Source organism: Sphaeramia orbicularis, unplaced genomic scaffold (genome assembly GCF_902148855.1).
Source record: "Sphaeramia orbicularis unplaced genomic scaffold, fSphaOr1.1, whole genome shotgun sequence".
Taxonomy (NCBI): Eukaryota; Metazoa; Chordata; class Actinopteri; order Kurtiformes; family Apogonidae; genus Sphaeramia; species Sphaeramia orbicularis.
In genome coordinates this window covers 73,718-96,525 of record NW_021941616.1, presented here as the reverse complement: position 1 = coordinate 96,525, position 22,808 = coordinate 73,718, and the positions used below count along the sequence as shown (strand labels likewise).

Below are 22,808 nucleotides of genomic sequence, written 5' to 3'. Positions count from 1 at the left end.
AACTCAGACTGAACTGGTTTGATGGACATTCAACAAATGGAGCAGAGAAAAGTAAAACAGTGACACTAGCACCGCTGGCACTGGTCTGATGGAGGTCAAAGGTCACAGCAGCGGAAGGAGGTCAAAGGTCACAGCAGCGGAAGGAGGTCAAAGGTCACAGCAGCAGAAGGAGGTCAAAGGTCACAGCAGCAGAAGGAGGTCAAAGGTCACAGCAGCGGAAGGAGGTCAAAGGTCACAGCAGCAGAAGGAGGTCAAAGGTCACAGCAGCAGAAGGAGGTAACGGTGGTGAACGGTTCACTGACACAAACACAGTAGAAGCAAAAATGAAAGAACAACAGAAGCATAAAAACCACCAAGAAGAAGAACCTCAGCAGACTCAGACTGATGCACATGAATTCAGCTGTATTTGGTTTGTCCACTGGTGGAAACATGAGGAGAAATCAACTAAAACAAACTGAAACAAACCAAAAGAAATGGAAATAAAATAAACTGAATTAAATTCAACTAAACTGAATTCAGTCTAAATGTGGATGTTGTCCTGAACCACATGTGAGTTCTGATTGGATCTTGAACAGCTGATGGTCCACCTGTAGAACCAGTCCACCTGTAGAACCAGTCCACCTGCAGAACTAGTCCACCTGTAGAACCAGTCCACCTGTAGAACCAGTCCACCTGTAGAACCAGTCCACCTGTAGAACCAGTCCACCTGCAGAACTAGTCCACCTGCAGAACCAGTCCACCTGCAGAACTAGTCCACCTGTAGAACTAGTCCACCTGCAGAACCAGTCCACCTGTAGAACTAGTCCACCTGTAGAACCAGTCCATCTGTGCGGGTGCTGACCTGGTCTCACAGACTGGACCTGGTTCATCCTTCAGTCTAGGTCCACAAACCCAGACCCAGTTCTGGTTCTGATGGATGCAGCTCCACCAGCAGAGGGACCAGAACCTGTAGAGTCACTGAGTTCCTGAACGCACCATCAGCTCTGGTTCTTGACCCGGTTCTGTTCAGGGTCCACGCAGATCCAGAGCTGAGCGGTTCTGACCCGTTCTCTGAGGTCCGTCCCCTTCAGTCTGAAAGTCCCACCTCCAGGTTCTGAGGCGGTTCCTGATTGGCTCTGAGGTCTGGGTCCGTCTGATGACTGACACAAACACAGACACACACGTTTAGTTCACATCCTGTCACACATGCACACAGTCTGCTTCAGTCCAGGTCCTGGTCCTGGTCCTGGTCCCGGTCCTGGTCCATCACTCCATTCCTTTCAGTGTGTGGTACATGTGTTTGGGCAGAATGACGTATCCGTCCCCGGCGGCCCCGGTGCGTCCCCTGGGCCCCGCCCCCCCCTGCGTGGCGGTGGGTGTGGCGGTGGGCGTGGCCTTCAGCCTCCGCAGCGCCCTCTCCTGGCGTCGACACTTCTGCTGCGTGGTCTTCAGTTTCTTCCTCAGACGCTCCAGCTGATCCTCCAGCTGTTCGATCCTCTTCTTCTGACGCGCCGAGTCCTCCGCCGTGTAGTTATGGTCACATGACACCGCCGCCGTGTCGCTCCACCCCCCCGCCGCTTCGGGCTCCGCCTCCCGCTCCTCCTCCACGGGGTCAGAGGTCAGAGGCAGAGGGAGGGGGAAGTGGATCTCTGAGGTGAAGGGGTCCAGAGACTCCGACTGCAGACAGGAGAGAGAGAGAGGGTCAGCAGGGTCCGGTCCACCTGGGCCACCTGACCCTGGTCCACCTGGCCCATGTAAACCCAGTCTACCTGACTCCCCATAGACCTGGGCCACATGGTCTGCCTGACCCCCACAGACCTGGTCCACATGATCCCCATAGACCTGGTCCAACTCACCCTGATTCACCTGGTCTACCTGACCCTGGTCCACCTGACCCTGGTCCACCTGGTCCATCTGACCCATGTAAACCCAGTCCACCTGACCCTGGTCCACCTAACCCCGTAAACCCAGTCCACCTGAGCCCCGTACACTGGTCCACCTGACCCCCATAGACCCGGTCCGCCTGACCCCTGTAGACCTGGTCCACATGACTCCCATAGACCTGGTCCACATGATCCCCATACAGTAGACCTGGTCCACATGACCCTGGTCCACTTGACCCCCATAGACCCTGATCCCCCTGGTCCAGCGTACCTTGATGCTGAGGTTGCAGGGGAACAGTGAAGGGACGGCGTTGTCCTTCAGAACCCGGCCCCCCTGACCCCTGAAGACCCCAGCAGACCCGGTCCCCCTGACCCCACCTGATCCCAGCTGACCCCAGTCTCCCCGGTCCCCCTGGTCCAGGTCCAGCGTACCTTGATGCTGAGGTTGCAGGTGAACAGTGAAGGCACGGCGTTGTCCTTCAGGACTCTGTTGTTACACTCTCTTTTAAAACAGTCTTTGGTGAAGTGTTGGGAACAGATGTTACTGTACTTAGTGGGTTTGAAGTTGTTCCTCCTCATCGCTGCCACCCATTTACCACAAACGTCTGGACGAGCCAAAGGAAACCTGGGAAAACAAACACAATAAACTAGAAAAGCACAGAGCGCAGACCTCTGCAGATCAGTGCTGAAAATACAGTTCCATTTCCTTCTGGAAAACAACAAAACAAGGAGGTTTGTTCATAAATGTACTTGAATAAAAAAGTGTCAAAACAAAATTACTGACAAACAAAGTAACATTTTCCTTCTCTTTTAGCGTAATTACCAAAAGCAAAACCAACATTTTCCCAGAGTAAACCAAACCTTGGGTAAGTGGATCAGTGCTAAACCTGCTGAGGTCTGAGGACCCAGAGTCCGAACACCGTTTCCCACCTGAGTGGACACACGTCCTGTTCAGCTCCTGTATGAACTCTAACACTGGCTCATATTTGTGTCGGCTTCTGTAAAACACCCCCTGAACCTTATTGGACATTAAAAACTTGTAGGAAACATCCACATTTCTTCCCAGTTGATTTTATTGGTGATGCAACTCCAACAAATCCTGATAGAAGGACCATGTGGTTTTGAAATAATAAAGCACTGGTTTGGGTTTTTAATTCTTCTTCTTCTGGGATGAAGGGAAACATGTGTTCCAGTTGAATCCAGGACAGACCCGCATGGAGCTGAGGGGGGGGCACTGGTCCCAAAAGGCTTCCCAGTGCCTGATAATGGGCTTCCCAGTGCGAACAGCCCCCCCCCTCCTAAATCAGCCATGAAGTGGACAGAGGTCACCAAATTCACCGTCACACCAGAACAGCTCCACATGTTCGCTGCTAAAGTCACTTTAGCTTCACAAGCTAATTCTGATGGGGGGGTGGGGGGGTGCAGTTTTCAGTAATATCTGCTGCTGAAAACTGCCCCCCCCCCCGCTGCAGTATGTGTTTAGATTGTTCTACATTTCGTGTGTTGTGTATCTCAGACTTCAGTGTGGACAGTTGTGTGTCCTTTACACTGTGCACACTCTTTAATATAAACCACACACAGAACACAAGTGTTCTCTGGGCCTGTGTTCTCCATCCTTTACCTGCTGATGGAGTTCAGACCTACACACACTTCTGACAGGATGAGTGTGGTGCGCATGCTCCTGTTCAGGTAGGATTTAGGAGGGGGGGGGGGGGGGGCTCACTTCTTGTCACGTGTCCGGATCTTCTTCCCATGTTTACAGTGGGAGCACAGCCTTGATGCTAATGTTAGCATTAGCCACGCACCCGCCGAACTCCGCCCACAAACACCGCGTTTTAATCGATCACTTTATAACGTAAAAAAATCGATATGAAATTGACAAACAAACAAAGTTTAGGGATATATGTGATGTTGTGGTAGATGCGGCTTTAATATATTCGTGTTGTGTGCAGTTTTAGGAGCTAATTTTAACCTTTTCCGTTGGGTTTCACCGCAGAGAACGGAGGCTAACCCTGCGCAGGCGCAATGAATGAACGGCGACGAAGCTGACCTTAAAGTTCATTAATGATCAGAACCAGTCAGTAATTAATGAGGGTTTGGGAGCCGATTACACTGCTCATATGTGAAGACCGTAATGCCGCTCCCAGCTGGAGTTTGAGCCGTACTTTGGACCTCCGACATGAGCTGTATCCCTAAACTGACAGAAACGCTAGCGGAGTCCGGCGGACGGAGCCCTGCGCCGGAGGACGGGGCTGGTGCTCGGCAGGTGGAGCTCTGCGGCTCCGGGGACTCACTTGTGGAAGGAGATGTCCTTGTCTTTGTGGTAGCGGTTCTTACAGCCGTACGCAGAGCACGTCTGGACCATGGCTGCTCCCCGGACAACACGCACTCTGAGCCGGACTGGAACTCCGCGGAGCTCCGCTGCGGCTTCACTGCCGCAAACAAAGATGGCGGAGGAGACCGAGCCGAGGCTCTTCTTCTGCCCGGAGAACAGCGGCCCTGAGCGGACACCGGTGTGCGACCACTGCCCCCTAGTGGACGGAAGGTGGAGGCGCACGCAGAAGCTGGGACAGACTGGAGTTCATCCACATTCTCCTTCACTGTGTAAGAATGACAGGACACTTCTACTTTCTTACAATGTTTCAATGGATTTAGGTCCACGTTAAAGCAGTGAGGCGTTCAGGACCCAGTCACACGGTCGGACTTTGTGATTATAAACTTTATTTACATGAACGGACACAAAAGCAGGTTAATGCACAGCAGTGATGAGTTCAAGGACCCCAAAACAGAAAACACCCACTGCTCCCACTGCACTTGAACCCATCGTTCAAAGATGGAAGACAGGAAGCCATATTGTCCTATTTTTTCCATCAGCACATGAAGGCAGCACCGCAGCAGCATCATCACACAGCAAAAACAAAAGGTTTTTTTAAAGATGGATTAACTGAACTCCTGTACAGTTCCAACAGAAAAAACACTGCTTTAACCCAGAATGAGAACAGTCTGTGAACGTCTCCTGTCCAACGGCTCTGATCTACGAGACCACGCCCACTTTGAGCTTTCAGACGTTCGTTAATTTGACGTCAGGCGAATGAGATGGTGAACACAAACTCCTGAACGATTAATGGCTCTGCCCCCATGTGGAGACAAAGAGCAGACTGTTAAACACACACTAAGCGGCTCTGAAAACAATCAAGAGTTTAATTAACTCAGTATTTAGTGAACGTATGACCGGGGGGGGGGGGGGGGTCAAACATACAGTCTGTGGCCTACAAACCGGCCGCCAAAGGGTCCAGTCCAGGCCCACAAATGCAAAAATGACACTGAAAATATGAACAATCCGTGTTCCACAAGCAGAGCGACAGGACCTGAAGTGGATCAGGACCAGAACCAGAGCCACAGAAGAACCCATAAATACAGACTAATATACATTTATACTAGTGTTTCATCATAAAAACAGAAAATTACATGAAAATATTTATATTTACAAACTATCCTTCAACAAAACATGTGGATAAGCTGAAATGTCTTCATATTAATCAGTGTAATTGTTCCAATATTCTAATTAAAGGTTCTGTGTGTTTGTAGATCCACTGGGATGTCCATCAGTCTGTGGATAATTGTACTGGTTCTGATCCACTTCAGATCCTACTGGTCTGAAAATGAACCTGAACTAACATGAGTTTAACATCCCTGACATGCGAGACCACATCAGACCCCATCAGATCCCATTAGACCACATCAGACCCCATCAGATCCCATTAGACCACATCAGACCCCATCAGATCCCACAGGTGAGTTGTTGGATCAGGACAGAATCCACTTCAGTGAATTTCAGACCAGTGGTGGAACCGTCAGGGGTTAAAGTTCATATAAGGCCGGATGACTGGATCCCCCCCCCCCCAGTAACTGTTGGGGTTCCTGGTTGAAACTTTGTCCATTAAACCACAGGATGAATTCAAATCAGTGACGTTAATCTCAGAGTACAGAGTCTGAAAAACTACTGATGAGCTGAACGTTTACGTCCACATCAGCGAGGGGGCGGAGCCTCCTCTGGCGTAAATCTCACCGCTGATACACTGATGATGAAACTGTTGCTATGACAACAACGTCCACCTCCGTTTGTCTTTGACACAAAAACTGAAAAATCTCTTTGAGCATTTATCAACAGGACGTTTCTGCGGAGCTAAAAACTACTGAAATGAACGGCCTTCTGAAGGAAACAGGAAGGAAAGGGAGAGGTCAAAGGTCAGGCGGACCGCCGCTGGAGTATTAGAGACACACAGAAAAAGCTACGATACAACAGAAAGGCTTTAAGTCCACGTCCAATCACCTGACCTCATGACATCACCTGCTGCTCGACAGACTACATTACCCATGATCCTCAGCAGAGCCTCAGTCACCTGTTTGCAGGCGTGACTCCGCCCACTCAGCTGACCTCAGTGATGAGGCGTGGAGGCTCAGTGACGTAACCATGGAAACCGAACAGCAGAGTTCAGAGTTTGACATTCAATACGCTGCTCTTCATCATTTCTCCTCCTCCTCCTCCACTCCTCCTCCTTTAGGCTCCTCCTCGGCTCCTCTTCCTCCTGTCGTCTCCTCCTCCTCCTCGGCTCCTCCTCCTTCTGTCATCTTCTTCTGGGCTCCTCCTCTTCCTGTCGTCTCCTCCTCCTCCTTCTTGTTGCCGTTTTCTCCTGTTGCATCACCTCCTTTGGCCTCCACCTGCTCCTCCTCCTGCTCCTCTTTGGACTCTTCATCATCATCACCGGTTTCCTGGAAGAACAAACCCAGTTCACATCACAGACTGACTCTAGATCAGTGGTTCTTAACCTTGTTGGAGGTACTGAACCCCACCAGTTTCATATGCGCATTCACCGAACCCTTCTTTATTAAAAAATAAAATATGATTTTTTTCAAATTCCAGACACCGGCATATGTTTTACTGGTGCACAAAATGAACCGTGCATTAACATCACTGTGTTCAAAGAACAAAACCAATACAGTGCATGAACTCACAACAAATTCCATACCTTTTCACAAAGACATGACCTTTTTAATACAACCACACTGAAATGGTTTTAATTTTTAACCTTATGTATTCCAATAATGAACTTATTGTATTTATGCTATTTATCATTTTTAACATTTTAACACACACCCATCACCTAATTTCCATCAGGCTACAATAATAATGAATATTTACTGCAAATCAGTGTGACTTCTGCTGTTGCCTTTGAGAGACCAGTTCAGAAATGCGTGGCTTCACCTTGGTTTTATTACGGCACTAGCTCGGCTTTAGTGTAATACAATTTCTCCATCCGCGACGGTGCGTCGGTCATCACATGATTGTAACTGACCAGTGCGGTGACCGAAAAATGTAAACAAACGCTACACATGGCTGCCTCCGTGGTTAACAGGAAGTAGCAAAAGTCATAACAACGATGTGGAAAATACTAAAATAATTCATCGTCAGATGAGTGGAAGAGATTATAAACACTTGTGGATGTGTTGTAGTGCTGTAAGCAACAATAATACACCACGTATATTGGATGTCAATCAGAGAAAGAGTCTCCGAAGCCGTTTGTTTACATACACGGACCTAGCCCGACACACACACCCGACTAATGAGTCGAGTGTGTGTCTTGACCTCCGCTGAACCCCTGAGACTGACTCACCGAACCCCTAGGGTTCCATCGAACCCAGGTTAAGAACCACTGTTCTAGATACTACAATACCCATCAGGCTCAGCTGGAGCTGTTGCCATGGAGACTAAGCTTTGAACTGTTTCTATGAACTTAAGACTTGGTGTAGTTTTACATCTACAGGGTGTCCCATAAGTCTCCATACATAGGAGACATAATACATATGGTTCTAACATGTATTTCTTTATATTTCTTCTTTCTAGTTCTTCTTCAGTGGAGGACATGCACTGAAATGTGTTCCCGACAAAATGGCAGTCATATAGAGCATATTATAGAAATAAAAATGGTTTATGTCAAGAAACGTTTATTTTTCCTACGTATGGAGACTTATGGGACACCCTGTAGAATTTAAAAGAAAAACAACACAGAGGGCTGACATGTCATATATTTATATTTATGTGCTGATATTTAAGGTGTTTTTGTGAATCCCCCCCTCCTCTCTCCCCGGGCCTCTCCCTCCTCTCCCCAGGTCCCCTCCCTCCTCTCCCCGGTCCCCTCCCTCCTCTCCCTGGTCCTCTCCCTCCTCTCCCCGGTCCCCTCCCACCTCCCCCCGGTCCCCTCCCTCCCTCCTCTCCCCAGTCCCTGGTCCCCTCCCTCCTCTCCCCTCCCTCCTCCCCCCGGTCCCCTCCCTCCTCTCCCCAGTCCCCTCCCTCCTCTCCCTGGTCCTCTCCCTCCTCCCCCCGGTCCCCTCTCTCCTCTCCCCGGTCCCCTCCCACCCCCCCCCGGTCCCCTCCCTCCCTCCTCTCCCCAGTCCCTGGTCCCCTCCCTCCTCTCCCCTCCCTCCTCCCCCCGGTCCCCTCCTTCCTCTCCCCAGTCCCCGGTCCCCCCTGCCCGCCCTGTGACCTGCTTGAGGCGGCTCCTCCTCCTGTTGGGGACCCGGGCCTTCATCCTCCTGGACAGGGCCAACAGCTTGTTGTGCCTCTGCCTCCTCTTCGCCTTGTCCGCCGCCTCCTTCCGCTTCTCCTCCGCGTTCTCGGAGTCGGACTCGTCCTGCCGCTGGAGCCGGCTCCTCTTCCGCGGCTGCACCATCCTCCGGGGCTGGCTCCGGTCCTCCTCTTCGGCCTCCTCGTCCCCGGGGCTGGAGGAGGAGGAGCTGTCGTCCCCCCCCAGGAAGGAGCGCTTCCGGCGGCTGACGGAGCGGCTGTCGTCGCTGGACGTGGCCCCGGACTCGCTGCGGTCCCGCTCCTCCTCCCGGTCGCTGTCGTCCTCCGGGGAGCTCTGGAAGTCAGACTGGGATCCGGAGGAGGAGGAGGAGGAGGAGGAGAAGGAGCCTTCGTCACTGTCGTCCAGGATGGAGGCGGGAAGGCCGATCTGCCGCTTCTTGGTCGCGGCCACTTTGGTTTTCCGCATGGACGCGAACATTTTGCGTTTGTAGAGACTCTCCATGTCTGCGGAGCGGAACCGGAGCCCGGTGACATCCAACGGAACCGAAGCGGAGACGAGCGGGGCAGAGCGGGCCGCTGTTAGCTTGTGTCTGCTGTCGGAAAGCGCCACAAAAAGCCTGAAAAACTACAACATGGCGCCCGGGTTGGGCTCCGCGCGCGCGTACGTTCTGTCCCGTTCGCTGACACTCCGCCGCCGTTTGAGTGAAACCTGGATTTAAAACCGAAAAACGGACATTTGGTCGGTTTTTAGGTTCCGAGCAGCTAACGGCTGTGTTATTGTTGTGTCTACGGGTTCTTCTTCTACGGTGGAAATACAGCACAGACACGAACAGCGACCTCTGCGGCAGAGAAGACACGCTGCACACATGCGCAGAGAAGACACGCTGCACACATGCGCAGAGAAGACACGCTGCACACATGCGCAGAGAAGACACGCTGCACACATGACAGCAGCTAGCTCCCATTGGACCCAGAATGACCACTATGTCAGACAGACTGCTCAGTCCCAGTTGTGTCCCAGGTGTTTGTGTCAGACCACAGCTGAAGCTCCTCTGACCCTAACATGACTCCCATTAAATGCTCAAATCTGTTCAGTTGTTTTCATTTCATTGACTCCAAATGTGTTGAACCCGTTCATCTCTCAGACCAGTTGGTTCAGACTCAGTCTGATCCCAGATCAGTGGACTGGATGTTGTTCACTCCTCCTCCATTCCCGTGTCTGTTCTCTCATTGGTCCATGCACTTCAATGGGACTGAGTGGAACTGGTGTAAAACCACTACAGACTGGACCAGCACTGGACACAGGACACCTGTTGTCCCGCCCCTGGAGACACCAAGTGTCCAGGGGCGAATGGAACTGTGGGCGGAGCTCGGCCGGGCCGGACGCCCAGCTTCCGCGTGCCGATCAGAGGACAGGTCCGAAGGCTGAATGTGGTTTGATTGACAGCTGTTTTCAGATCTGCTCCTTCACTGACACAGTTCAGTTTAATACGACACACATTCTGATGTGGAATCACACAAACCACATGAACTGTTCATTTACTGACCTGGAAGAAAACACAAGCACTGGACTAACTGGTACACTGGACTGGACTATCTGGTACACTGGACTGGACTATCTGGTACACTGGACTGGACTATCTGGTACACTGGACTGGACTATCTGGTACACTGGACTGGACTAACTGGTACACTGGACTGGACTATCTGGTACACTGGACTGGACTAACTGGTACACTGGACTGAAGGGACAGGTTTTCTTGTTTAGTTGGTACGATAAGGAAACTGAGCATTTTCTTAAAAAGGAACAAAGGGACAAATTTATGTTTAAAGAACTTGACAATATATTTTTTTTTCCATGTAAGCGACACTGAGCTTCCCCTGTCTGAAAGACCAGCAGCCAACACTGAATTATACATAGGAAATTTAGACCCATTCTCAAGTAAAAAAAAAAAAAAAAAGCATTAGAGAAATGATTCAAAGGAACACAATTTGTAAGGCAGCTTCTGTCTTTTTTTTGGAATAATTTATATTTTGATGTGGACTGGGGAAAAAGTCTGGTTATTACCAGGAAGTTTTTCATCTGGAATAAGGTGTGAGAGCTGTCTGTGAAAGTGTTCCACAGGTGTTCTCCACTTCATTCAGCTCTGGTTCAGTACAAGACCATGTTGACCCTCTTTACTCATTTCATCACAACACTGATGAAACATGAGCTCATCTGGTTTTGGAATGTGCCTTCAGTCACATTTTTTGATGTGACATCAGTCTTTTTGTTAAATAGAAAATTGGATATTTCTCTAAACTTCAAAACTGAATATGTTTTATTTGGTTTCTTTATTAATGATCTGCCTGTTAAGAAACTGTTTATTCTTCATCTCATTTTGTTATTAGTAAAATGTCATGTGTATGTGAGCAGAAACCTAACTCTGTGGTCTTTCAGTCCTACTTAAAATCCTACTTGGACACTCTTAACTTTTGCACAAACTCTAAAGCTGTGAAAACTAAAGCCTTATGTAACGAATTTAAGTTGTACATTTTTTATTTATTTATTTTATTTACTTACCTATTTATGTATTTATATTTAATTTCTTCCTGCCTCACCTCGAGCATTATGTTTTCCATGTTATGTTTATTACTGTTAACTGCTGTTGATCTTTTTTGTGTACGGCATTATGTTAATAAAATTTTTTGGGGAAAAAAATTAACGCTATCTAATAAAATAACGACTGGTAAAACTACACTGAAACATAAAGTTAAAGAAAGCCTACACACATAAATAACATATGAACCCCAAGCGCACATTAAAATCAGAAGATAACACATACTGACAATAACATTCATGCTAATATTAGCAGAGATTACTGAAAAACAAAGCAGCTATTTTTAGTTTCATCAGTAGAATGTGTTGAACCAGCAAAAATATAATAGAAAACCAACACCGAATAAACATACTCTACATATATAAACAGAGGATAAGAAAATCATAACCACTAAATCTCCAACATTTGGAGAAACAGGATGATGCTAATTTTTTGCTAACATTAGCGCCTATTGGATTCAATGAGTTCTGAGAAGAAGAACTCGTTCTATTTATAGATAAGGTTATAAGTGATGTTGAAGAGCCATTAGTGTTATGTAGGGGCATTGTATAATTAAATTACACACTGAATGTAAATGAAATCACGTCCTGATAAAAAAGGTAGTTAAGTCAGTCAGTACTCAAACGTATTCTGTCCAGTTCAGTAAAAATGTCCTTTATGTTATTCACATGTTCCTGATCAAATCTGTTGTTTTTATTTGATCAACTCTCAATTTTCAAGCATATTCTCGTTTTATATGCATTTATTTTCGCGATATTTTATTTATTTATTTATTTATTGTGTTTATTCGGCGTGACCTTTGACATACTGCTGACGTCATTTCCTGTATATTCGCACTCTTTCCTCAGTGGGCTGAGGAGAGCTGAGTTCAGACAAATGTTCCTGTTAATATTATGTTATAACTTGTTCAAAATGATCAACACAGGCGCATATTTTACTCTAAATGTTACAGACGTTCTTTGTTGTCGCTGTGTTTGACTCAGTGTGTGTTTGTGTTTTTATCACGTACAGTGCTTTTGTGTAATATGCTAGGCTAAGCTAAGCTAGCGGGGCTCCTAGTGTTTTGTCATTGTTCAGTCTTTGTGTTTACAGGTGTGCATGATAGAAACCTGCTTCTAGGAAGTTTACTGCACTAATAATGGAGTTTACTGCACTAATAATGGAGTTTACTGCACTAATAATGGAGTTTACTGCACTAATAATGGAGTTTACTGCACTAATAATGGGTCTCACACAGGTAGGAGCTCTCCCTCTTCATGACTTGTGTTCATTTGTTTTGTTCTGGTCACTTTTCTTTTCATTATGTTTCAGTGTATGTTAATTCTATGACTGTATTAGGGCCACATAAGAAAATAAAAAACACTTATAACTATGAGAATAGAGTTATAGCTTTTAAAAACTCATTATTTAACGAGAATAAAGTCGTGATATTTTGAGAACACAGTCATACCCACTCATTAAATATTGTAGAACTGAACATTTGGTGTGGTTGTCCTTTCATTTGGGGTTTAGACACAAAGGTCAAATACTGAGTCTGTCCTCCATCAGCGTTAGTTTAAGGACTGTGAAGACAGTTTGCACACATTTGGGTTTGTTGGAAGAACTGAACTGATTTGTAGCAAATTTCCTCTTTTGTGGAGGAGAAACTGATGAAGTGTTCATCTGTAGGACTACCAGTGGAAACACCACAGAACTATACTGCGGTCAAGCCAGCTGACTCTTCTTTTTCCGCGGTCAAGCCAGCTGACTCTCCTTTTTACGAAGTCAGTCCAGCCGCTCCAACATTTCCAGTGCTCCCGTATTGCACACTTTACGGTAAAAACACGGAGGTGGTTGAGAAAGTCAGCGCAAGGATGCTACAGCGTGGATCATCTTCCGGTTTTCAAAATAAAATGTGGGTTATTGATGGGCAATAAACAGACGTGTCAGTGTGATTCTTCACTGGTTTTTAACCATTCTATCGTCCGCGGTGACTTGCCCTACGTGTTTGCCGGCAGCGGTGATTCAGGATACACCCCAGACCCTTTGAACAGATTAAAACATTTTGTTTCAATCTCTTCAATGAATATTTATCTTGTATTGAGCTACAATGCTAACATTTACAATGTTAATTTCATTAAAAATAGGGAAATTATTCAAATGTAATAAAAAGAGGTGTAACTCAACCAGCCCATGGAGTACTACGATCCTGCAGTGATTTGGGGTCAATAGGTCACATGACTTGCAAGCTATTGAGCTAAAATGCTAATATTTACACTAAAAAATTCCTTAAAAATAGCAAAAGTGTTAAAATGTCACAAAAATGACCGTAACTCATTCAGCCAGTGCCGTACTACAATCCTGCAGTGATTTTGGGTCAATAGGTCACATGACTTGCAAGCTATTGAGCTAAAATGCTAATATTTACACTAAAAAATTCCTTAAAAATAGCAAAAGTGTTAAAATGTCACAAAAATGACCGTAACTCATTCAGCCAGTATCCTACTACAATTCTGCAGTGATTTTGGGTCAATAGGTCACATGACCTGAAAGCTATTGAGCTAAAATGCTAATATTTACACTAAAAAAATTCCTTAAAAATAGCAACAGTGTTAAAATGTCACAAAAATGACGGTAACTCATTCAGCCAGTACCGTATTACGATTCTGCAGTGATTTTGGGTCAATACCTCACATGACCGGCAAGCTATTGAGCTACAATGCTAATATTTACATTTAAAAAAAATTTAAAATAGCAACAGTGTTAAAACATCACAAAAATGACCGTAGCTCATTCAGCCAGTACCGTACTAATATCCTGCAGTGATTTTGGGTCAATAGGTCACATGACCTGGAAGCTATTGAGCTAAAATGCTAATATTTACAATAAAAAATTCCTTAAAATTAGCAACAGTGTTAAAACGTCACAAAAATGACCGTAACTCATTCAGCCAGTACCGTACTACAATCCTGCAGTGATTTTGGGTCAATAGGTCAAATGACCTGCAAGCCATTGAGCTAAAATGCTAATATTTACATTTAAAAAATAATTAAAAATAGCAACAGTGTTAAAATGTCACAAAAATGACCGTAACTCATTTAGCCAGTACCGTACTACGATCCTGCAGTGATTTGGGGTAATAGGTCACATGACCTGTAAGCTATTAAGCTAAAATGCTAATATTTACACTAAAAAATTCCTTAAAAATACCAACAGTGTTAAAACGTCACAAAAATGACCGTAACTCATTTAGCCAGTACCGTATTAAAATCCTGCAGTGATTTTGGGTCAATAGGTCACATGACCTGTAAGCTATTGAGCTAAAATGCTAATATTTACATTTAAAAAATCATTTAAAATTGCAACAGTGTTAAAACGTCACAAAAATGACCGTAACTCATTCAGCCAGTATCCTATTACAATTCTGCAGTGATTTTGGGTCAATAGGTCACATGACCTGAAAGCTATTGAGCTAAAATGCTAATATTTACACTAAAAAATTCCTTAAAAAAAGCAACAGTGTTAAAACGTCACAAAAATGACCGTAACTCATTTAGCCAGTACCGTACTACGATCCTGCAGTGATTTTGGGTCAATAGGTCACATGACCTGAAAGCTATTGAGCTAAAATTCTAATATTTACATTAAAAAAATCATTTAAAATGGTAACAGTGTTAAAACGTCACAAAAATGACCGTAAGTCATTCAGCCAGTATCCTACTACAATTCTGCAGTGATTTTGGGTCAATAGGTCACATGACCTGAAAGCTATTGAGCTAAAATGCTAATATTTACACTAAAAAAATTTCTTAAAAATAGCAACAGTGTTAAAATGTCACAAAAATGACTGTAACTCATTCAGCCAGTACCGTATTACGATTCTGCAGTGATTTTGGGTCAATACCTCACATGACCGGCAAGCTATTGAGCTACAATGCTAATATTTACATTTAAAAAAAAATTAAAATAGCAACAGTGTTAAAACATCACAAAAATGACCATAGCTCATTCAGCCAGTACCGTACTAATATCCTGCAGTGATTTTGGGTCAATAGGTCACATGACCTGGAAGCTATTGAGCTAAAATGCTAATATTTACAATAAAAAATTCCTTAAAAATAGCAACAGTGTTAAAACGTCACAAAAATGATCGTAACTCATTCAGCCAGTACCGTACTACAATCCTGCAGTGATTTTGGGTCAATAGGTCACATGACCTGCAAGCTATTGAGCTAAAATGCTAATATTTACATTTAAAAAATAATTAAAAATAGCAACAGTGTTAAAACATCACTAAAATGACCGTAACTCATTCAGCCAGTACCGTACTAAAATTCTGCAGTGATTTGGGGTCAATAGGTCACATGACCTGGAAGCTATTGAGCTAAAATGTTAATATTTACATTAAAAAATTCCTTAAAAATAGCAACAGTGTTAAAACGTCACAAAAATGACCGTAACTCATTCAGCCAGTGCCGTACTACAATCCTGCAGTGATTTTGGGTCAATAGGTCACATGACTTGCAAGCTATTGAGCTAAAATGCTAATATTTACACTAAAAAATTCCTTAAAAATAGCAAAAGTGTTAAAATGTCACAAAAATGACCGTAACTCATTCAGCCTGTACCGTACTACAATCCTGCAATGATTTTGGGTCAATACCTCACATGACCTGCAAGCTATTGAGCTAAAATGCTAATATTTACATTCAAAAAATCATTTAATATAGCAACAGTGTTGAAAAATCACAAAAATGACCGTAAGTCATTCAGCCAGTATCCTACTACAATTCTGCAGTGATTTTGGGTCAATAGGTCACATGACCTGAAAGCTATTGAGCTAAAATGCTAATATTTACACTAAAAAAATTTCTTAAAAATAGCAACAGTGTTAAAATGTCACAAAAATGACTGTAACTCATTCAGCCAGTACCGTATTACGATTCTGCAGTGATTTTGGGTCAATACCTCACATGACCGGCAAGCTATTGAGCTACAATGCTAATATTTACATTTAAAAAAAAATTAAAATAGCAACAGTGTTAAAACATCACAAAAATGACCATAGCTCATTCAGCCAGTACCGTACTAATATCCTGCAGTGATTTTGGGTCAATAGGTCACATGACCTGGAAGCTATTGAGCTAAAATGCTAATATTTACAATAAAAAATTCCTTAAAAATAGCAACAGTGTTAAAACGTCACAAAAATGATCGTAACTCATTCAGCCAGTACCGTACTACAATCCTGCAGTGATTTTGGGTCAATAGGTCACATGACCTGCAAGCTATTGAGCTAAAATGCTAATATTTACATTTAAAAAATAATTAAAAATAGCAACAGTGTTAAAACATCACTAAAATGACCGTAACTCATTCAGCCAGTACCGTACTAAAATTCTGCAGTGATTTGGGGTCAATAGGTCACATGACCTGGAAGCTATTGAGCTAAAATGTTAATATTTACATTAAAAAATTCCTTAAAAATAGCAACAGTGTTAAAACGTCACAAAAATGACCGTAACTCATTCAGCCAGTGCCGTACTACAATCCTGCAGTGATTTTGGGTCAATAGGTCACATGACTTGCAAGCTATTGAGCTAAAATGCTAATATTTACACTAAAAAATTCCTTAAAAATAGCAAAAGTGTTAAAATGTCACAAAAATGACCGTAACTCATTCAGCCTGTACCGTACTACAATCCTGCAATGATTTTGGGTCAATACCTCACATGACCTGCAAGCTATTGAGCTAAAATGCTAATATTTACATTCAAAAAATCATTTAATATAGCAACAGTGTTGAAAAATCACAAAAATGACCGTAACTCATTTAGCCAGTACCGTATTACAATCCTGCAGTGATTTTGGGTCAATAGGTCACATGACCTGCAAGCTATTGAGCTACAATGCTAATATTTACATTTTAAAAAAAATTAAAAATAGCAACAGTGTTAAAACATCACAAAAATGACCGTAGCTCATTCAGCCAGTACCGTACTAATATCCTGCAGTGATTTTGGGTCAATAGGTCACATGACCTGTAAGCTATTGAGCTAAAATGTTAATATTTACATTTAAAAATTCCTTAAAACTAGCAACAGTGTTAAAACGTCACAAAAATGACCGTAACTCATTCAGCCAGTATCCTACTACAATCCTGCAGTGATTTTGGGTCAATAGGTCACATGACCCACAAGCTATTGAGCTAAAATGCTAATATTTACACTAACAAATTCCTTAAAAATACCAACAGTGTTAAAATGTCACAAAAATGATCGTAACTCATTTATCCAGTACCGTACTACAATCCTGCAGTGATTTTGGGTCAATCGGTCACATGACCTGCAAGCTATTAAGCTAAAATGCTAATATTTACATTAAAAAAATCATTTAAAATGGTAACAGTGTTAAAACATCACAAAAATGACCGTAACTCATTCAGCCAGTACTGTATTACGATTCTGCAGTGATTTTGGGTCAATAGGTCACATGATCTGCAAGCTATTGAGCTACAATGCTAATATTTACATTTTAAAAAAAATTAAAAATAGCAACAGTGTTAAAACATCACAAAAATGACCGTAGCTCATTCAGCCAGTACCGTACTAATATCCTGCAGTGATTTTGGGTCAATAGGTCACATGACCTGTAAGCTATTGAGCTAAAATGTTAATATTTACATTAAAAAATCCCTTAAAAATAGCAACAGTGTTAAAATGTCACAAAAATGACCGTAACTCATTTAGCCAGTACCGTACTACAATTCTGCAGTGATTTTGGGTCAATAGGTCACATGACCTGTAAGCTATTGAGCTAAGATGCTAATATTTACATTTTTTTAGTGTAAATATTAGCATTTTAGCTCAATAGCTTACAGGTCATGTGACCAATTGACCCAAAGTCACTGCAGGATCGTAGTACGGTACTGGCTGAACGAGTTACGGTCATTTTTGTGACATTTTAACACTGTTGCTATTTTTAAGGAATTTTTTAGTGTAAATATTAGCATTTTAGCTCAATAGCTTCCAGGTCATGTGACCTATTGACCCAAAATCACTGCAGAATTTTAATAGGATACTGGCTGAATGAGTTACGGTCATTTTTGTGACGTTTTAACACTGTTGCAATTTTAAATGATTTTTTAAATGTAAATATTAGCATTTTAGCTCAATAGCTTGCAGGTCATGTGACCTATTGACCCCAAATCACTGCAGGATTGTAATACGGTACTGGCTAAATAAGTTACGGTCATTTTTGTGACGTTCCAACACTTTTGGTATTTTAAATGATTTTTTGAATGTAAATATTAGCATTTTAGCTCAATAGCTTGCAGGTCATGTGAGGTATTGACCCAAAATCATTGCAGGATTGTAGTACGGTACTTGCTGAATGAGTTACGGTCATTTTTGTGACGTTTTAACACTGTTGCTATTTTTAATTATTTTTTAAATGTAAATATTAGCATTGTAGCTCAAAGGCTTGCAGGTCATGTGACCTATTGACCCAAAATCACTGCAGGATTGTAGTACGGTACTGGCTGAATGAGTTACAGTCATTTTTGTGACATTTTAACACTGTTGCTATTTTTAAGGAATTTTTTTAGTGCAAATATTAGCATTTTAGCTCAATAGCTTTCAGGTCATGTGACCTATTGACCCAAAATCACTGCAGAATTGTAGTAGGATACTGGCTGAATGACTTACGGTCATTTTTGTGACGTTTTAACACTGTTGCAATTTTAAATGATTTTTTTAATGTAAATATTAGGATTTTAGCTCAATAGCTTCCAGGTCATGTGACCTATTGACCCAAAATCACTGAAGAATTGTAATAGGATACTGGCTGAATGAGTTACGGTCATTTTTGTGACGTTTAACACTGTTGCTATTTTTAAGGAATTTTTTAATGTAAATATTAGCATTTTAGCTCAATAGCTTCCAGGTCATGTGACCTATTGACCCAAAATCACTGCAGGATTGTAATACGGTACTGGCTAAATGAGTTACGGTCATTTTTGTGATGTTTCAACACTTTTGGTATTTTAAATGATTTTTTGAATGTAAATATTAGCATTTTAGCTCAATAGCTTGCAGGTCATGTGACCTATTGACCCAAAATCACTGCAGGATTGTAATACGGTACTGGCTAAATAAGTTACGGTCATTTTTGTGACGTTTCAACACTTTTGGTATTTTAAATGATTTTTTGAATGTAAATATTAGCATTTTAGCTCAATAGCTTGCAGGTCATGTGACCTATTGACCCCAAGTCACTGCAGGATCGTAGTACTCCATGGGCTGGTTGAGTTACACCTCTTTTTATTACATTTGAATAATTTCCCTATTTTTAATGAAATTAACATTGTAAATGTTAGCATTGTAGCTCAATACAAGATAAATATTCATTGAAGAGATTGAAACAAAATGTTTTAATCTGTTCAAAGGGTCTGGGGTGTATCCTGAATCACCGCTGCCGGCAAACACGTAGGGCAAGTCACCGCGGACGATAGAATGGTTAAAAACCAGTGAAGAATCACAGACACGTCTGTTTATTGCCCATCAATAACCCACATTTTATTTTGAAAACCGGAAGATGATCCACGCTGTAGCATCCTTGCGCTGACTTTCTCAACCACCTCCGTGTTTTTACCGTAAAGTGTGCAATACGGGAGCACTGGAAATGTTGGAGCGGCTGGACTGACTTCGTAAAAAGGAGAGTCAGCTGGCTTGACCGCAGTAGAACTATAGGGTCTGATGTTCCTGAAGAAACTGAGGATTCTGCTGAGTTTCAGAGTCCAACACCAGGGGAAGTCGCTGCTTCGCTTGTTGCGTTCACTGTAAAACCGGAAACTCTGTCGAATTTTCAAAATATTATGACTTAAATCTCATAAAAGTATGACTTTATTCTCATTAAATAATGACTTTATTCTCGTTAATAAATTACTTCAGTCTCGTTAAGTAAGTACTTTATTCTCGTTAATTAACGGCTTTATTCTTGTAGTGACAAGCGTTTTTATTTTCTTACGTGGCCCTAATACGCCATCGTGTAATTGATTTCAATGTTAATTCATAAAATATTAAAAATTGCTGCTGATGGGTGTAAAAATCCCACTTAAAGGGACTGAACAGCTGGAGCTGTTTGATCAGATTCAGTTTATTGACTGAATGGGACTTTAAACTACTGTTACTGCATACTGTGAAATTTTGAACATATTTACAAGTTATTTTATTATTGTATTTCTTTTGTATATTTTACAGTCATTTTTATTCTACTCTATGTACCTTTTATATATTTTATTTCTATTTTATGTTTTTATCTTCTATGCTACAAACTGAGACCTGGGTAACTGTATTTCCTTCTATCATGTACCACTGATTAAATAACAGTAAAGGTGAGTCTGAGGAACACTGACTGTGGTAAATAAACTGACAGACGTGTCCCACTGACAGGTGGACATGATACAAGCCTGTTGATGTGACTGATATTCATGTGTTTGACACTGAATCCCTGTGAGAAGAAACGCCCTCAGCTGAAGGCAGCGGTGGTCCTGGACTGCACCTGAACACAACGCAGACCAAGTGTCAGGTCAGACCACCTTCAGCCTCCACCTGTTTGGACAGGCTGCACCATCACAGGCTTCTCATTTTAGAAGGAGGTTTCAAACCATTTCAGACACTTTCAGTTAGACGAGATCAGCTGTTTTAACCCTTAAAGGCCCAAACGTCCACCTTTAACCCTTACAGACCCAAACGTCCACCTTTAACCCTTACAGACCCAAACGTCCACCTTTAACCCTTACAGACCCAAACGTTCACCTTTAACCCTTACAGACCCAAACGTCCACCTTTAACCCTTACAGACCCAAACGTCCACCTTTAACCCTTAAAGACCCAAACGTCCACCTTTAACCCTTACAGACCCAAACGTCCACCTTTAACCCTTACAGACCCAAACGTCCACCTTTAACCCTTACAGACCCAAACGTCCTCCTTTAACCCTTACAGACCCAAACGTCCTCCTTTAACCCTTACAGACCCAAACGTCCACCTTTAACCCTTACAGACCCAAACGTCCTCCTTTAACCCTTACAGACCCAAACGTCCTCCTTTAACCCTTACAGACCCAAACGTCCACCTTTAACCCTTACAGACCCAAACGTCCTCCTTTAACCCTTAAAGACCCAAACGTCCACCTTTAACCCTTACAGACCCAAACGTCCTCCTTTAACCCTTACAGACCCAAACGTCCACCTTTAACCCTTACAGACCCAAACGTCCTCCTTTAACCCTTAAAGACCCAAACGTCCACCTTTAACCCTTACAGACCCAAACGTCCTCCTTTGACCCTTACAGACCCAAACGTCCACCTTTAACCCTTAAAGGCCCAAACGTCCACCTTTAACCCTTAAAGGCCCAAACGTCCACCTTTAACCCTTAAAGGCCCAAACGTCCACCTTTAACCCTTACAGACCCAAACGTCCACCTTTAACCCTTAAAGGCCCAAACGTCCACCTTTGACCCTTACAGACCCAAACGTCCACCTTTGACCCTTACAGACCCAAACGTCCACCTTTAACCCTTAAAGGCCCAAACGTCCACCTTTAACCCTTAAAGGCCCAAACGTCCACCTTTAACCCTTAAAGACCCAAACGTCCTCCTTTAACCCTTAAAGGCCCAAACGTCCTCCTTTGACCCTTACAGACCCAAACGTCCACCTTTAACCCTTACAGACCCAAACGTCCACCTTTAACCCTTACAGACCCAAACGTCCTCCTTTGACCCTTACAGACCCAAACGTCCTCCTTTGACCCTTACAGACCCAAACGTCCTCCTTTAACCCTTAAAGACCCAAACGTCCACCTTTAACCCTTACAGACCCAAACGTCCACCTTTAACCCTTACAGACCCAAACGTCCACCTTTAACCCTTACAGACCCAAACGTCCACCTTTGACCCTTAAAGACCCAAACGTCCACCTTTAACCCTTACAGACCCAAACGTCCACCTTTGACCCTTAAAGACCCAAACGTCCACCTTTGACCCTTAAAGACCCAAACGTCCACCTTTAACCCTTACAGACCCAAACGTCCACCTTTGACCCTTAAAGACCCAAACGTCCACCTTTAACCCTTAAAGGCCCAAACGTCCACCTTTAACCCTTACAGACTCTCAGCTGGCCTGGGAAGGCCTCGGGGTCCCCCCAGAAGAGCTGGAGGAGGAGTCTGGAGAGAGGGAAGTCTGGGCATCCCTGCTTAGACTATTACCCCTGCAACCCGGCCCTGGATAAGCGGTGGATAATGAATGGATGGATGGTACACAGAAGGCCTGAACTGAAACCTCGCGGCACGCCGCTGAATATATATATAATTTACCATGTTTCATACTACATTGAACATACTTGAATTTATAATTTGTACTTTACGTGAGTTTTTTTTTTTTATTGCTCCATCTTTATGGTAAGTCTACAGCAGTTTAATTCCAGTGCACTATTTGTTTACAAAAGGAAACAGACTTGAACTTACAGTAGACTTATTTGCATTCAAAGATTTTTTTTGTTTCGTACAAAAGAGAACACACTTTAAGTGTTCAAAAGCTTTATGTTTAAAGAGTGTATTTTACATTGTTTTGCAAGAAAAAAATAACTTTAAGGTTGACAAATAATCGTGTTTAATGATCATGATTTCAATTATTGCTAAAATAATTGTGATTATTGTTTTTGTTCTATGAATGAGCAGGCCTATGCAGTCCCAGCCTCATGTCACACATGGTGGGATTCCAC

General features: G+C 43.2%; 2 protein-coding genes across 5 annotated transcripts; both read right to left on the bottom strand.

The window, feature by feature from the left end:
- Nucleotides 1-388: 388 nt before the first annotated feature.
- On the bottom strand, nucleotides 389-4,364 carry LOC115416503 (THAP domain-containing protein 1). 2 transcript variants are annotated; one of them, XR_003934990.1, is made up of 4 exons: nucleotides 4,157-4,364; nucleotides 2,295-2,487; nucleotides 656-1,656; nucleotides 389-587 (listed from the first exon to the last, which is right to left on the bottom strand). XR_003934990.1 is itself a non-coding variant. In XM_030130280.1 (3 exons), exons 1-3 carry the CDS (start codon nucleotides 4,225-4,227, stop codon nucleotides 1,246-1,248), a joined length of 675 nt encoding a protein of 224 aa, XP_029986140.1. In that variant the 5' UTR covers nucleotides 4,228-4,364; the 3' UTR covers nucleotides 389-1,245. The 2 variants fall into 2 exon arrangements, 1 of the variants encoding a protein (XP_029986140.1); XM_030130280.1 differs by having other exon boundaries at nucleotides 389-1,656.
- A 199-nt stretch (nucleotides 4,365-4,563) lies between these two features.
- ccdc82 (coiled-coil domain containing 82) lies at nucleotides 4,564-9,283 on the bottom strand. 3 transcript variants are annotated; one of them, XM_030130278.1, is made up of 3 exons: nucleotides 8,408-9,283; nucleotides 6,517-6,635; nucleotides 4,564-6,486 (listed from the first exon to the last, which is right to left on the bottom strand). In XM_030130278.1, the coding sequence occupies exons 1-3, from the start codon at nucleotides 8,948-8,950 to the stop codon at nucleotides 6,390-6,392; spliced, it is 759 nt and encodes a 252-aa protein (XP_029986138.1). In that variant the 5' UTR covers nucleotides 8,951-9,283; the 3' UTR covers nucleotides 4,564-6,389. The 3 variants fall into 3 exon arrangements, with proteins under 3 accessions (XP_029986138.1, XP_029986139.1, XP_029986137.1); XM_030130279.1 differs by having other exon boundaries at nucleotides 4,564-6,412; nucleotides 6,585-6,635; nucleotides 8,408-9,279; XM_030130277.1 differs by having other exon boundaries at nucleotides 4,564-6,635.
- Nucleotides 9,284-22,808: the final 13,525 nt, after the last annotated feature.